Here is a 14,984-nt window from a genome sequence, read left to right as displayed (position 1 = left end):
TATATGTATCTCATTGATAAATGATATTATTTATATATTTACAGGGAAGTTTTAATTGAATTATAAAGGACTATATAAACTGCACAGCAGATAGGCTTCAAAAGACATGAAAGTCAATAAAATGCCTACCTACCCTGAGTCACAGTAACTGACTCTTTGGGCCATGGAAGCCATTGTAGGCCCCTGGGGCCTGCTTCTTCTACAAGACAGATACTTCTCCCTGATGCTCAGGCAAACCCTTCCTGACAGATATCCACAAATCCTTTCATATTGGGTATCAACCTTTTCACCACTTCCTCTAACCTCCCTTCTTCCACCCCAGCTTTCTGGTCTTCTGGTCACCTAGGGATGCCCCACCCCTGTACCCAAACTTCCCCACAGGGAGCTTTGTGAACTCCTCCTTCCTTCAATCCATACCAGTTTTGGAGTAGTCATGCTGGGGAAAACTGGTAGATTTTACACATATGCCTCCTAACAACAACAACAACAAATAAATATCTTCTTACTAGGGTAGACTTTCTCAGGGCGGGTGGGAGCTTTCCTTATTATGGGTGAGATTGCAGAAGTGGTATGTTTCCACCACATGAGTATTTTGTTCATATTTGAATTTCCTAGATCCATACAGTCAGATAATGGCCTGGCATTCATCTCTAAAGTCACCTAGCTAGTGTCAAGAGCTCTGGCATCTTCACATTCCCTACCATTCTAGATCCTCAGGAAAGGTAGAGAGGGCTAATGTTTATTAAAACTCACTGAAATTGTCTTCTGAACTTGACTTTCCATGAACTCAACCCTTACCTCTCGCCCTAACTTGCATTCAGGACAGGTGCCAGCCCCTCCTCCCTCAGCCCATTTGAGTTAATGTACTGCTGTCCTATTCTTCCAGGAAAGTTACCTCCTCTTGAATCAGGCCCACTCTATGACTATTTATCTTCACTTACTCTATTCAAACACCTCAGAGAACACACTGATTGTATCTGTCCTTCCTATCTATCTGTCTGTCTGTCTGTCTGTCTGTCTGTCTATCTGTCATCTATCTATCATCTATCTATCTAATCTATCATCTATACTCATTCTATCAGTTCTGCTCATCTAGAGAATGCCAACAAATCTCCTATCCTTGAGAACATCTAGTATGGGCTCTTTCTCCTCCTTTTGCTGGGAATTTTCTCTGTCCTCCTGATCTCTCAGACTGGGTAAGTGGCATGGAGATTTCAAATACACTCTGCCCAAACTAGACCCTCTGGCAGCTGATGAAGAAGGCACTTGTTTCATTCTCAAGGAAGGAAACTGCTGTTACTCTGAAACAAACTGCTACCAATCTGGGCAGCTCGAAGAGCAGATTAAAACCCTCCATGAGCTGGCATGAAGAATCTTACCCCCTGTTACCCCCAGGGGCTGATTCCAACACAAGACCCTCACTGTAGTCTCCTGTTGCCTTGTGGCTTGTACCTCTCCTTAGCCTCGCATCTGTATTTTCCTCATAGTAAGGATTGCCTAGTCTCTTCAGACTTTTTTCCTTTTCCAGGAAACAATGAGCTGACCAGATGTTCAGAAAGCCAGATGATTCTCACAGAATTTCCTCAGGTCTCCTATCACCACCTGCCAGCTTGAGGCCCTGCTTGGGACCAGAATTCCAAACCTTCCCTTTTCCAATATTTCTGCTCAACTGTAAGTGGCTTACCACCAACAAAGGACTGGAATGTTAGGTCTCCAAGACAGGGCCCCCAAAATGGCAGAGCTGATGTCAACATTTTAAGGTGCTGGTCCAGGTCCTACGATGGCCTCGCTTTTGCTAGGAGACTTGGTTTTGCTGAGAAACAGAAACCTGAAGTATTTTCAAATCCCTAATGGCTGCCTGAGCATTGCTGACTAGAACAGTCACACTTGAACCTGCCTGACCATGGCAGTTGGTACCTGAATGCTTCTGATCACAACTGAAGCATCTCTAGTGTTCCCATGGTTACCCACCTGGGTATTCCAGTGTTGGAGCATCCCTCCCATCAGTGCCTCTGTAAAACCCAACAAGCTTTCCCGGCTGGGAGCTGCTGTTTCTTGTCCATGCAGTTTGGCTGTGCTCATTGGTTTCTTGATGTACCTACTTGTCTACCTTTGCCAACCTATGTAGATCTGTCTGCAAGACCTGGAATTTTAATTCAGTTTCAGAGCACCTTTATACAAGAATGAAACAAAACAATGGTACAAGGAAGGTTGTTTGAGTTCAGAAAAAAAAAAAAAACATGATCAGAAAAAAATGTAAATAAATGCCCATAAGCACATACTAAATATTCACAGAGCAGCCTTTTTTCCAGAACTTCCTCAGGACAGACCAGTTAGAACACAATTGCCAGGCATATATTATAGATTATATTTGGGAAAGCATGAAAGCAAGACAGAAGGCCATACCCAGATTCAGGGCACACCGAGGACAGCAGTCAGCACATCCTTTCATCAGGATGGGTCCTATAGCTGTGTTCTGATACCCAACAAGAATAACATATCTTATAAATTGAATGCAGATGTTTGTTTCAGGAGGCAGGAAATCATGTCCAAGAACAACCAAGGGGAAAAAAATGCAACCTGAAGTAAAAGGCCTCTGCCTTTTTTTCCTGGGCCTCTCTCATAGCTCCCCAAAGCATTGTTCATCATGTGATGTTCTTTCAACCATGTTCTGATGACGCTTAGAAGCTAGCTATGTGTGGAATCACATAAAGAAATCTTTTTTAGCTCAATTGCAGCGAAGACACCAATTTAAGTTATTTATTATTGGAATACATCCAAGGCTGGGTCACTATGTTCTCACATTGTGGCAGATGTTAGTGACATTGTTTCTTCGAAGCCGCTTCACATGAGTCCTCTTTTGTTTCGTCCGAAGTTCTAATAGCTTTTGTAACAGACTCACAAGAAGGTTTTCCACTTTGCTTCACTTGAATTTCTCTATGTTGGTTCTCATCATTGCTTGATTTTGCTGGGATATTTAAAGTAACAAAGAATGAATTCATAGTTATGAGATGTCTATAGCCTTATCAGGATCTCTCTAATATAGCAAATCTATTTCAGAATAACAAAAGTCTGAGCACTGGTTATACTTAATAAATTAGTAAACAGAATATTTAAATCATACATTATAAATAATATAATATAATGCGTTACCTCCTCCAAAATTTATCAGCAATGGCTGAAAATATCCAGGGTTTATTTTGGTGCATATGACATAACTCATGTATTTTTAGATATTGCTTCAGAAAGCAGCTGAACAAACAGAGACCTGATTTTGTACTTAGCTTTGGCAAATATGCATGGGTCATAACTCAGTTTATAGAACTCCCATTACTCTGTCATCCATTCTGGGCACCCAGACTCCAGATCATTCAGTTCTAATGTGATGGGCCAGTGGCAACAAAGAAATCTGCCTTTGCTGTCCCTTGAGACACAAGATTTAGGCAAGTGACTACAGAAACTTAAGTGTATAACTTTTTAAATTGTAACTTGCTTTACCATTGACTGGAATTTTGTATTCCAGAGAACAGCATGTAATTTTAGTGAGATTCTGACCAAACCTAAAGAATAAAGTCCCCCTAACGGGGTTGGGGATTTAGCTCAGTGGTAGAGTGCTTGCCTAGCAAGCACAAGGCCCTGGGTTCGGTCCTCAGCTTTCAGTTCATAAAAGCTGACTTGAAGTAATCATTGTATCCTTTTGCCAGAAACACCTGAACTGAAATTACTTTTATATTATAAATTATAAAAATTATAAAATGTGTAAAATAGTTTTTATATATTAAATTACCCAAATCAAGCAAACCATTCCTTCATCCTAGTGCACTTCAAGTAAAAATCTAAGTGACTAGAACAGGACTGAGAGAAGTAAAGAGAGATATGTGTGTCCACATCCCATCCAGAGGGCATTATCCCTCAAACCTATCGGCCATTTGGAAAAAGAAGAGAATTGCAAATCTTAAAAGGCCACCCAGAGGGTCACTAATAGGAAGCCTGAAGGAAGGCTATGAAGGAGGAAGTGTCTACACATCAGTCCATTTTTCAAATGGTAAAAGCAAACATTCCTTCTATTTGAAGTCCTTTCTGAAGTAATGAGAGCAGGCTGTTTTCATTTCCTTGTTTCTTTTATGGTTTACTTTCTGATTTCCTTGTTTAGACACAGCATCTCTTTATGTAATGCAAGCTGACCTAAGACTCAGCTCCTGGCCTCAGCTTGACAAGTGATGGACCTACACACATACAAACACTACCCTGACTAGTTTGTCATTCAGTTTTCCTAAATACCTGCGTGAGCTTTTAGAGGGTCCCAAATTAAATAACCATAATCAGAAACATCCATTAGCAATTCAATGAAGCATTCGGGACTTTGTTTTGTTTTGTTGCAGTTAACTAGGTTTCAGACTGCCTTGGTTAGGTTTATTGCTGCCGTGATGAAACACCATGACCAGAGCAGCTTGGGGAGAAGAGGGTTTGTTTGACTCACAGTTCCATAGAACAGTTCATCATCAAAAATAGTAAGGGCAGGAACTCAAGCAGGGCAGGAACATGGAGGCAGGAGACCATAGATGGATGCTGCTTACTGGTTTTCTTCCCATGACATGCTCAGCCTGCTTTCTTATAGAACTCGGGACTACCTGTCCATGGATGGCACCACCCACAGTTGGCTGGGCCCTCCCACATTAACCACTAATTAAGAAAATGCCCTTCAGGCTTACCGACAGCCCAGTCTCATGGAGGCACATTCTCAGTTTAGGATCCCTCCTCTCTAATGACTCTAGCTTTTCACAAGTTGATATAAAACTAGCCAGCACACAGGCCCTGTTCTAAACTTTTTTTTTTAAATTAATTTATTCATTTGTGTACCACTGAGGGAATGTGGAGATCCAGGATTTTGTATGCTGCCTCTCTTTTGTACACAGGAAGGAAACCATTCTTTGAATCTCCTGTCCCCTCCCACCATTTCCCATTCCTAATCAGATCCAACAGCTATAAGGAAAAAGAAGCAAGGAGAAGAGGATGGAGCAAGATGCCCCTTGCGGTCTTCCCATCAGGACCAGTTCCATACTGTTTCTACTGACAGCCTCACCAAGCTGGAGCCTTTATTACAAATCCCACTTACAGAAAAAGGGTTATGGAAGTTGAAAGACAGGATGCATTCGTAGAATCCAAAGAGATTCTGGATTCATTTTTCATAGAAGCATGGTCAGTCATAACTGCTGGATTCTAGCATACTAAATGTTGTACACCTCAGGTGGATGATGAGTCAAGGGGTTTTGATGGGCAGCTTCGTGTGTGGGTATTACAGTCTACAGTCTGGGCTCTGAGGAACACGTGTTCAGTGGGCCATTTAACAGAGCAAAAGTAAATAACAGTAATTTATGATTTATTTAAAAGAGGATTGAAACCCATTTTAAAAAATAATCAAAATATGTATTAGTATATTAAAGACCCCGCAGAGATCATAATTCTTTTGAAATGGCCCTGCTGAGATTGCTCTTTCATATCTGATGGAAACAAGAAATACCCTCCACCTATTAAAATTTACCATGCAAAGCAACATGTTCCAACATGAACAAATATGTCCTATAAAGGACTTGATAATATTTTAGAATTGTCAAATAAAATACAGAGTACCTAGTAAATAAGATAAGCATCATCTTTCAAGTGAAAATGTATACTAAGCAAACATGTTATTTGTTGTAGCCAGCTATGGCAGTAAATGTCTATAACCCCAACATTCAGAAGGCTGAGGCAGGAGGATTGCCTGGGTTCTAAAACATGATGGTATCTCAAAATAAAAGCAAATTTAAAAAGAATTTTAGAATTTAAATTTTTTTTAAAAGAACCTTGGTTCTTATTAGCTAAATCTGGCAACTCATAGTTTGTGAGCCACACAATTTCTTGGGCAACTACTGACGCCTGCTACTATAGAATAAAAAGAGTCACGACCAGGCAGAAAACAAGCTGGGTGGGTATTTCCTGTGTAGTTTATCAACAGAAAACCTTGAATTCCATTACATGTTTTTGTGTCTGGAAATACTGTTTTGATTTTTCCAGCCATCAGAAATTTAAAAAGAAAAAGAAAAAAAAAAAAAAAAAAAAAAGCTTTCTTAACTGATAAGCTGCACAACAGCTGACCGGGCCACCTGCGTTCTCGTGGACTGAGGTTTGCTGTGATTCAAGGGCTTCCTGTGTTGATGTGGTTTAAATACTGTCCTCTTGTCATTCTGTTTCTGGGAAGTCCAGCCCATCCCCCCAGCTATGGAGGGATTGGCTTTTGAGCTCTGAGTGAAGCTTCTCTTATTTCCAGCAGCTGCTCTTGAGGATGTGAACTCAGATGGTTTGTATAGTGTGGTTTGGCAGAGAAGACCTTTGGCTACCTCACTCTGCTTGTCAAGATTCAGAACATCACTAAGTTAATACCTGGTTTCAGAGTGAAGTTCAGACCGACATTTTACCTTATTCCAAAACTCTACAGGAACAATTTTTAAAAATCCAGTTACTGCTGTGGATATCACTCTATATAAATAAAACGCTGATGGCCAATGACCAGGCAGGAAGTATAGGCGGGACAAAGAGAGGAGAATTGGGGAAACAGGAAGAAGGAGGAGAGAGACTGCAGCCACCGCCAGGACAAGCAGCATGGAGAGACTCTGTCTGGTAAGCCACCAGCCACGTGGCAAGGTATAGATTTATAGAAATGGGTTAATTTAAGATAAAAGAGCAGTTAGCAAGAAGCCTGCCACGGCCATACAGTTTATAAGTGATATAAGCGTCTGAGTGATTATTTTATAAGTGGATTGTGGGACTGCGGGGCTTGGGGAACCTGGAGAGAAGCCCTCCAGCAACAAGTTACCAGACAAAAACTTAAAACCAAAACTTACATAAAGAAGACATAACTCTTTCTTTTGAAATCTTTGACTTATATCTGCGCCCATGCACAGGAAGATGGTCAATTGTAATTTCTCCCACTGTTGGTTTGATGTTGAACCACCCTATAGGATATAAACACCAAAGTTGTTTTTTAAATTCACACTGGAATTATTGAAAGAAGTCATTGTGTTTTAATAATTAAGGACAATATTATTTTTATCATATTGTATAACTCTCCTCCCCATTGGTCATTTTTGACAAACAAAGTAGTCATTGTATTTTAAAATATCACTTTAAAGGTCATGTCTTTATGCTCCTGTATTTTTTTTTTTTTTTACTTTGTGGCATGTATTTGTTTCAGTGTATGTGTGAATGGGGGAGGTAGGAGCATGAGTGTCACAGCTTAAGAGTACCATGTGGGTTCCGGGGATCAAACACAGGTCACCAGGCTTTCTTTTCCCACTGAGACTTGTAGGTGGTCCTTTCAGTTTTTACTATGGTTTTATTCAAGATCTTATATAAAAACATAGATCATAAATTGAATTCATGCCAATGAATTGGTGTTTGGAATGAACACACCTTGAGGTATCATTACACAGCTCAAGAGAAATCATGTAATGCCAGTACCCCACGCCTTCCACTGTTGCCCAGAGTACCCTACGAGGTGACTGACAACTGTCACTGTGAGTTAGTTTTGTCTATTTCTGTAGTTCATGTAAATAAATCATACAGCATCTGTTTTGTTCTGCAAACAAGTAGTTACTTTAGTGACAACACTGTTTTCACATTTCTCAAATTTCCTTTAAGCTAGTCCCATTTTTGACCATTTTCTCTTCCCAGTTAAGGGCCCTTTCCATCCTTGTAGCTTATCTTACATCATGGTTATTTGCTCATCACCCATGCTTTCTGAGGGCAAAAGAAACACCCATCAGCACCAGTCCCGTAACGCTTAACATCTCTGTTCACTGCTTTGGGAATACATTTAAAAAAGGAAAACTTTCATAATCCAAAGTACCAAGATGAGCCCAGGGAAATGGCTCAGTCACGTTAAAAAGTAAATGTGGAAGGAGAGAGCTGATTCCATAAAGTTGTCCTATGACCACATGTGCTGTGGTATGCATGCACACACTCACACAAAATAAATAAATAAATAATAATAAAAGAAATTGAAAAGTATGAATCACCATAGGAGACTGAGTATTATTTAAAGAATAAAAAAAAATGTGCTCGTGGCTATATGAAGCTATGTCCAAAGAAAACAGTATACAGGAGTAAAGATGGACTTTTAAATGAGATGAAACATTCATTAATATCTGATTGGTTGTTTTAAAAGCAACCTGGTTGGGGTGTGGAGTCTCATGTCTAAAATCAATGTACCTGGAAGTCGAGGCAGGAGGATCATGGTTTTCAGACCAAGTTGGGCTGCAGAGTGAGTTCTAAGATAGCCTAAGTGACACCTTCCAAAAGGTAAAAGAAAATCAGCAGCAGCAGCAGCAGCAGTAACAACAACAAAACCTAACTAGGCAAAGTGAAATGCTAGACAAAAGGTTTTCAGTGACATATGGAGGTAGCAGAACCTCACCTCGATATTCCCGGTTTTTTATAGCTCAAGGAAGATGGTGCACATCTATTAGACCACAATAAAGTACGTGTTCCTATTTCCAGTGTAGCATTAAAGGGTTGCAATTTGAGGTTTTCAAAAACTGATAACAATGGATGTTTTTTGAAAGAATTCAAACCAAAAGAAAAGTAAAAGAGAGAAGCTACAGAAACAAGATAGATGAAAAGCTTAAACAGTTAGGATAGATCTAAATACAGACATGACTGTAGGCAACACTGATGACCTAACAGTGGAAGCTGATATAAAATCAATCAGCTAGGTCCACTCAATAGACCACGTCAGAGCAGAACAAGATTGGCGGCTTCGTGAGCTATCAACACTTACTTATAAAACAATAGTTGGTGAGGTGAGTAAGAAGAAGAGTGCTTGGAGGAACAGATACACAGGAGGTGGAATGTGAACGGGCCTTGAAGTTAGGGAAAGGAGAATAAACCATTCCAAAGTGGTGCTAAAATAAGCCACTCCTCAGAGAAAACACAGATGCAGAAAGATCTTAAAAGCAAAAGGCTCAATTTAATCACTAGATAAAAGTGGTCTCATTGACAATGTGGTGGTAACACAGAATTACCTATCAAGTTTTACTCTTCCTTTCTACCGTAACACAATGCCATACCTTTTTAAAATTATACTAGCCATTTTAATCTCAGTTTGGATGTCTGGGTCCTCCATGTGGAGTCTTCCAATTATGATCTTAAGCATCAGCTGGGCTGTATTCCTTCCTGGAAGTTCCGGGGATGACTCCTCCTGCCAGTGCATGCTCATTTCGGCATAGAGTCTGTCTTTGCCTTTGTGGGTCAGAGTTTTTTTCTTTCCTAGCCATCAACCAAACATGGTTGTTTGTCCTAGAAGCTGGGCCACATAGTTTCTTGTGTTTTCTATGTCCCCCAGTCAGCAATCTCTCTTCTGCTGCTACATCTTTCTACTTTCAGTTGGAGAAAGACCTTTGCCCAGGACCCACCTGATTTTGAATTCCATGCTTTGGTTCTATCTGCAAAAGACTCTCTGCACTGCCATGTAATAAGTATGCTTCTCAAATGTTAAGGTGCAGGCAATGTGAAGACTTGTTCTGCACACTACACAGCTCCATAAAATCAACAGAAGTTAGATGTATAGATATGGGTTTTGTTTGTGTCTCTCAGTATGTGTTTCTCCTTCTCTTAGTTTCTTTCTTTCTTTTTTGTTTCTTTGTCCTTTTTATTTGCATGTTTTCTTAAGAGAGAGAGAAAGAAGGTGTGGAGTTGGAAGGATGGGGAGGATCCGGGAAGAGATGAAAAGAAAACCATAATCAGAATATGGTGTAGGAAAATAACAATAAAGTCGGAGGGAAGACAGGGAGGAACTGGAAAGAGCTGGGGGAGAGGACACTGTAATCAGAATATATTTATATAAAAAGAAATCTATTTTCAATAACATAAAAAATGACAAAGGCTTTCTCTGAAAAACAACAAAAGCAATAAAAAATAAAATGAAAGAAACTCACTTTTAAAAAAGGAAAGGAAAGAAGAGAAAAGAAAAGAAGTATTGTAAGACACGGAGATATAGCCAGGCTTGGTGGTGCAGGCCTTTAATGCCAGCACTCAGGAGGCAGAAGCAGGCAGATTTCTGTGAGTTCAAGGCCAGCCTGGTCTAAAAAGTGAGTGCCAGGACAGCCAGAGTTGTTACTTGTTACACAGAGAAACCCTGTTGGGAAAAACAACAAACAAACAAACAAACAAACACCACATGAAGATATAACTAAATGGTAGAGAACTTGCCTAGCATATTTGAGGCCCTTGATTCAATCGCTAGTAAAAACACGTGCAGAACATGCAAACACATGTGAGTATATGTGTGTGGCTAAAACTGAGAATAACATGATGGTATATATGGTTTAACTTTATTTTATCTAGGAAATTAATTTAAGCTAGGAAATTAAATCTATCAACTCAAGCAGGAAGACAGTGGTTTCCCTGGGAGGAGAGTGTGGTGAGTTTCAGAAGTTCACACGTTAATCCAGCACTCGGAGCAGAGCAGCGGATCTCTGTAGTTCGAGCCAGCCTGTCTCCAAAGAAGTTCAGGAAAGGCAAAGCTACACGAAAATGTTCGAAGAAAAAAAAAAAAAAAAAAAAAAAAAAAAAAAAGAGAAGAGAAGGTGTTGGTACTATTCTATTTCTTAAACTGCATAAAGATGGACAACTGTTTGCTGTGGTGATGTATTGTGTCCTCCAAAATATTGTGCACCCTAATAAAGTGTATCTGAGGATCAGAGGAAAAAGCCAGCCACTATATTAAACATAGAAGTCAGGCAATGGTAGCTCATACCTTTAATCCTATCACCCGAGAGGCAGATCCATGTGGATCTCTGTGAGTTCAAGGCCACACTGGGAACAGAGCCAGGCGTGGTGGCACATGCATTAAATTCCAACTCTAGTTAACCATAAAGGTCTGGAGGTCTGTACAGAGAGGAAGTGAGATAAAGAATAGAAATGCATATTGGTGTGGGTATACAGGCAGTAGGTCTCTTTGGCTGAGGGTTGCCAAGTGGTGAGAAAAACGTGGCTGACTTCTTTCTGTTTTTCTGATCTCTTGGTTTTAATCACAATATCTGGCTCCAGGTTTTTATTAGTAAGATTGTTTAGTAATTTGTCTTACAGTTTACCATCATTAGCAGCTTCTTAAATTGTTCATATTATATATATATATTATATATATATATAAATACATGGGTGTGCAATACATTTTGCAACAAAATTATAATGTTTACCTGTAATGTTTAGAACATACACATTTTAAGTATAAAATCCTGCAAAGGTATTAATACCTTATGTTATTTCTTTGCTCACAAATAAATGAGTAGAACCAGAGATAACAGATCAAGGAAGAGAAACAGTATAGGAATTTGAGAAATGAACACAGTAAAGGAAGACAAAAGGCCAAGCAGCATTCATGTGGGGGCTATCCACACAGCCCAAGTGTGGAGAAGAATTCAAGCTGCAGCCTTCCACCTTCAAAGAAAGAACGTGGCTCTTTCCTTCAGTAAATATAGTTCAAAGGGAAGAACATCCTAACAACACAGATTTCCTGAACAGTTGGCTTGCTACAGAAACAATCGGTTTTCTATGTGTGAAATCCAGGAGGCAGTTGATAAGATACAGCCATGAGAAAGATAAAAAAAAAAAAAAAAAAAAAAAAAAAAAAGAGGCAAAAAAACTGGAGATAATGGTAGAAATAGAATTTCACTTTCACTTACTCAGCCACCTGCCTGGGACAACTGATGGTCAGGACATAAGAAGACTTAACAATCGTTTTGGCGAGCCTTTGGGAAACTGCCCTTCCACCCACATACCAACAACTATACTAGAGAAAGAATATCTCCGACCATATTCTCCCCCATGGCATCAAGAATGAATCATGATAATCTTAAGCTCTTCCCAACACCTGGAGGACCGCTTGAGGCAAATGTTCCTGCTCTCTTGAAGTGTGGGTGATATGTGAACTTATTTTCCACAAACGTTTGATTTGTAGGCTGATAAACATTTTTCTAAAAATGGGAGTCTATTCCCTATGTAACTTGTGGCTTCCGAAAGAAACAGATTGAGAAAGAATCCACTCCAGTGAGAATCACTCATTGTACCGCATCATTTTCTCCCATCTGAGCTCAAGACCAAACCTGCTGATTTCAGAAGAACTCACCTGTCGGCGGGGAAAGCTTACCTGGATTCAGTTTTCTACTCAATTTTCTTTGCAACATTTGTAAAAGGAAGAGGAATTCTATCTTGAGTTCATTGCTGAGCATATTAGGATTGCTTAGTAATTCCGATAACCTAATGTTATCTTTAATAGACTTTGAAAGGGTAGACCTGGGAACGAGTGGCAAACGCATTTGGTAACTATAGTCTGTGAAATTGGGGTAGTCTTCCTGGATGCTTCTAATTCTGGAAATAACAAACAAAAGTATTGTTGGCAAAACGTCTTATTCATGAGCCTTACACCATCCCAAGTTTACGTTAAATCATACAGTTAGAAAATTTCAAACTACTTACTCGCGATGTGTGAGTAAAGTGTAAACCTCTTGAATCAGTATTTCTGGCACCCCAGGTTTACAGTGAATTGTTCCATGGATTAGTTCTTTAGGTAGTTTTAAATTTCTTTTTGCTAGAAACTTTAATAATAGAAAATACTTAGTCATTGAAAGTTCTAGAGTACGAATTTACTTTAATCAGCCCTCTTCTCTTTTGAACTAAAATTGTTGTTAATTGTCAATGTTTGCTATTGTTTGCAAGGAAGCCACTGTTATGTACCACACTAACTGATATATGCTGAATTTCATAGGTTATTTATAATTTTGTAATGTAAACAATTGGAGCTCGACAAACTTCAGTTATATCCTAGACTTAACATATTCTCTCCTGTTTCTCTCTCACACACAGATACCAATAATTTAAAAGGTGCACTTTCTAAAACAAACTCCACAGTAAACTGTTGTGAATTTATTCTTTTACCTTCTCTATCTGTGCCCAGTTATCCAGCTTGACTTTTAAGGAGGTTCCATTTTCAAAGGATGATAACCTAAGGTGCCAGGGGTAATATATACAGAATATCTCTGCAACTAGGTAGCCATTTGAAAAATCCCTGATGCATAACAATAAGGAAATGAAGAAAAAAAGTATCGTTAATATAATTTATATAATTGTGTGATTAATCGCTAATACTTCGTAATGACAAAATGTCTGGAAACACTTGTGTTGGTTCATTTTTCTAAGAAGGACTCTTAATGGGGAAACAGTGTGTTAAAATTATTCTCTAAGGCTTTGGTGTTCCTTTAATGAATCCAAATGATTAGCTTTAACAATATTGCCAAGTGATTCAAATGGCCACTGAAAGTTTCACAGACGCTTGTTTGAAAAGTCCACTACTGAAACTAGTAACTTAGTCTTCCTGCAAAAGATCCATGGTCTTCATTTTTATGGAATTTTGTTCACATTCCATAGCAACGGCCAGGGACATTCAGCGTGTTTCCGGTAAACCGCAGCTTTTTAACTCTAGGTAACACTCGAACTTACCTCCTTTCTAAAGGAGGGTAAACTAATTCTTATTACTATTAATACAGAGAACCCTTGGCTTTTGTAGTTATCAAAGCACTCCGTGTTAGCCTAAGTCTACAATGTAATGATCAGTTGAATAAAGTCGATGCAAAAAAAAAAAAAAAAAAAAAAAGTTTCAAGTTTTTCTGGAGCTTCCTGTCTTGATATGTAATGTCTTGTAGGGTGAATGGGCAAACGGGGAGGGCAATTCCAGGACAATAGAGCCTGAGCTGAAGCCCTGCAGGTGGCGGAGAGGAGAGGGGGTGAGACTTGGGGCCCCTCACTGGGGCCTGGCTTGCTTCTGCACCTGGTGATGTTCCTAGGGAAAAAGCTGAGATCCAGCTCCTGGAGCCAGCGCAGGACGGTACGAGACAGGCGGGAGCTCCTCGGGGGATGCGGATACATCATACATTTCTTAGGCTTCTTTTGGACGGAAACAGCTGACGGTAAAGGTGAGGATGACTTGGATGGGGCTGCCGCCGGCTGTGATGAACACTCATCTGCCTGACCGGCGGCAGCCATGGCGCTTTCTGGGTTTCTATGGCAACAGACAAGCTCTACGCGAGTCGGGGTGGGACGCATAGGGTCCAGGGGCGGGGCTTCGGTCTCTGCATCAGTTGCCCTAGACCTCCTGAAGCATTTTGCAGAAGTTTGGAAAGTGAAGTGGTATGTTGAAGATGGGAATCTTTGGACCCGTCGGACCATAACAGTCTGAGGAAATTAAACCTTAGAGCTTCAAGTGTAAATTGTTGGTTCCACCTGCAATATGTTGAAAAATCTTTCATTTTATCTGGGTTCACAAATTTTGGATGTATTATGGTCTATCATCAGTGGCCAATGGTCAATAAAGCATCTTGAAGAGAGATGTGAGAAAACTCTAGAATGCAGCGAAAGTTGTTTTTTTTTTGGTGGGGGGAGGAGTTGGTTGGGAATGGGGGATAGAACTGGAAGCTAGGAATTTTGTTTCAAAAAGAAAAATACTTTAAAATTTATCATACCTAGCCAGGCGGTGGTGGCGCATGCCTTCAATCTCAGCACTCAGGAGGCAGAGGCAGGAGGATCTCTGTGAGTTCGAGGCCAGCCTGGGCTACAGAGTGAGTTTCAGGAAAGGCACCAAAGAGAAACCCAGTCTTGAAAACCACTATATATATATATATATATATATATATACATATATATATATATCCAATTTCTTAATGATTATATCAGATATCCATTAAAGTAACATATTTTAAAACAATTTATAGATTATATTCTTATACTTCAAGATGTCCTGGATGCATGGTTTCATTCAACAAATATTTACTGAGTCCTTCCGTGCCGGTAACTAATCTAGACGTGTAATTCATTAGCGAATGAAGTAGAAAATGAAAAATTATTGCAAAGTGGTCATAGGCAATTGTAAATTAAATAGCTATGCAGGAAAGATT

At 39.7% G+C, this 14,984-nt stretch overlaps 1 protein-coding gene across 1 annotated transcript; it reads right to left on the bottom strand.

Moving 5' to 3' along the window:
* Positions 1-2,356: 2,356 nt before the first annotated feature.
* Positions 2,357-14,103, bottom strand: Spata4 (spermatogenesis associated 4). Its single transcript, XM_028858286.2, has 6 exons — positions 13,862-14,103; positions 12,973-13,102; positions 12,514-12,632; positions 12,185-12,405; positions 6,882-6,992; positions 2,357-2,968 (listed from the first exon to the last, which is right to left on the bottom strand). The coding sequence occupies exons 1-6, from the start codon at positions 14,074-14,076 to the stop codon at positions 2,817-2,819; spliced, it is 948 nt and encodes a 315-aa protein (XP_028714119.1). The 5' UTR covers positions 14,077-14,103; the 3' UTR covers positions 2,357-2,816.
* Between the last annotated feature and the right edge of the window lie 881 nt (positions 14,104-14,984).

This window comes from Peromyscus leucopus, chromosome 17, assembly GCF_004664715.2.
Source record: "Peromyscus leucopus breed LL Stock chromosome 17, UCI_PerLeu_2.1, whole genome shotgun sequence".
NCBI lineage: Eukaryota > Metazoa > Chordata > Mammalia > Rodentia > Cricetidae > Peromyscus > Peromyscus leucopus.
This window is presented reverse-complemented; position numbering and strand designations above follow the sequence as displayed.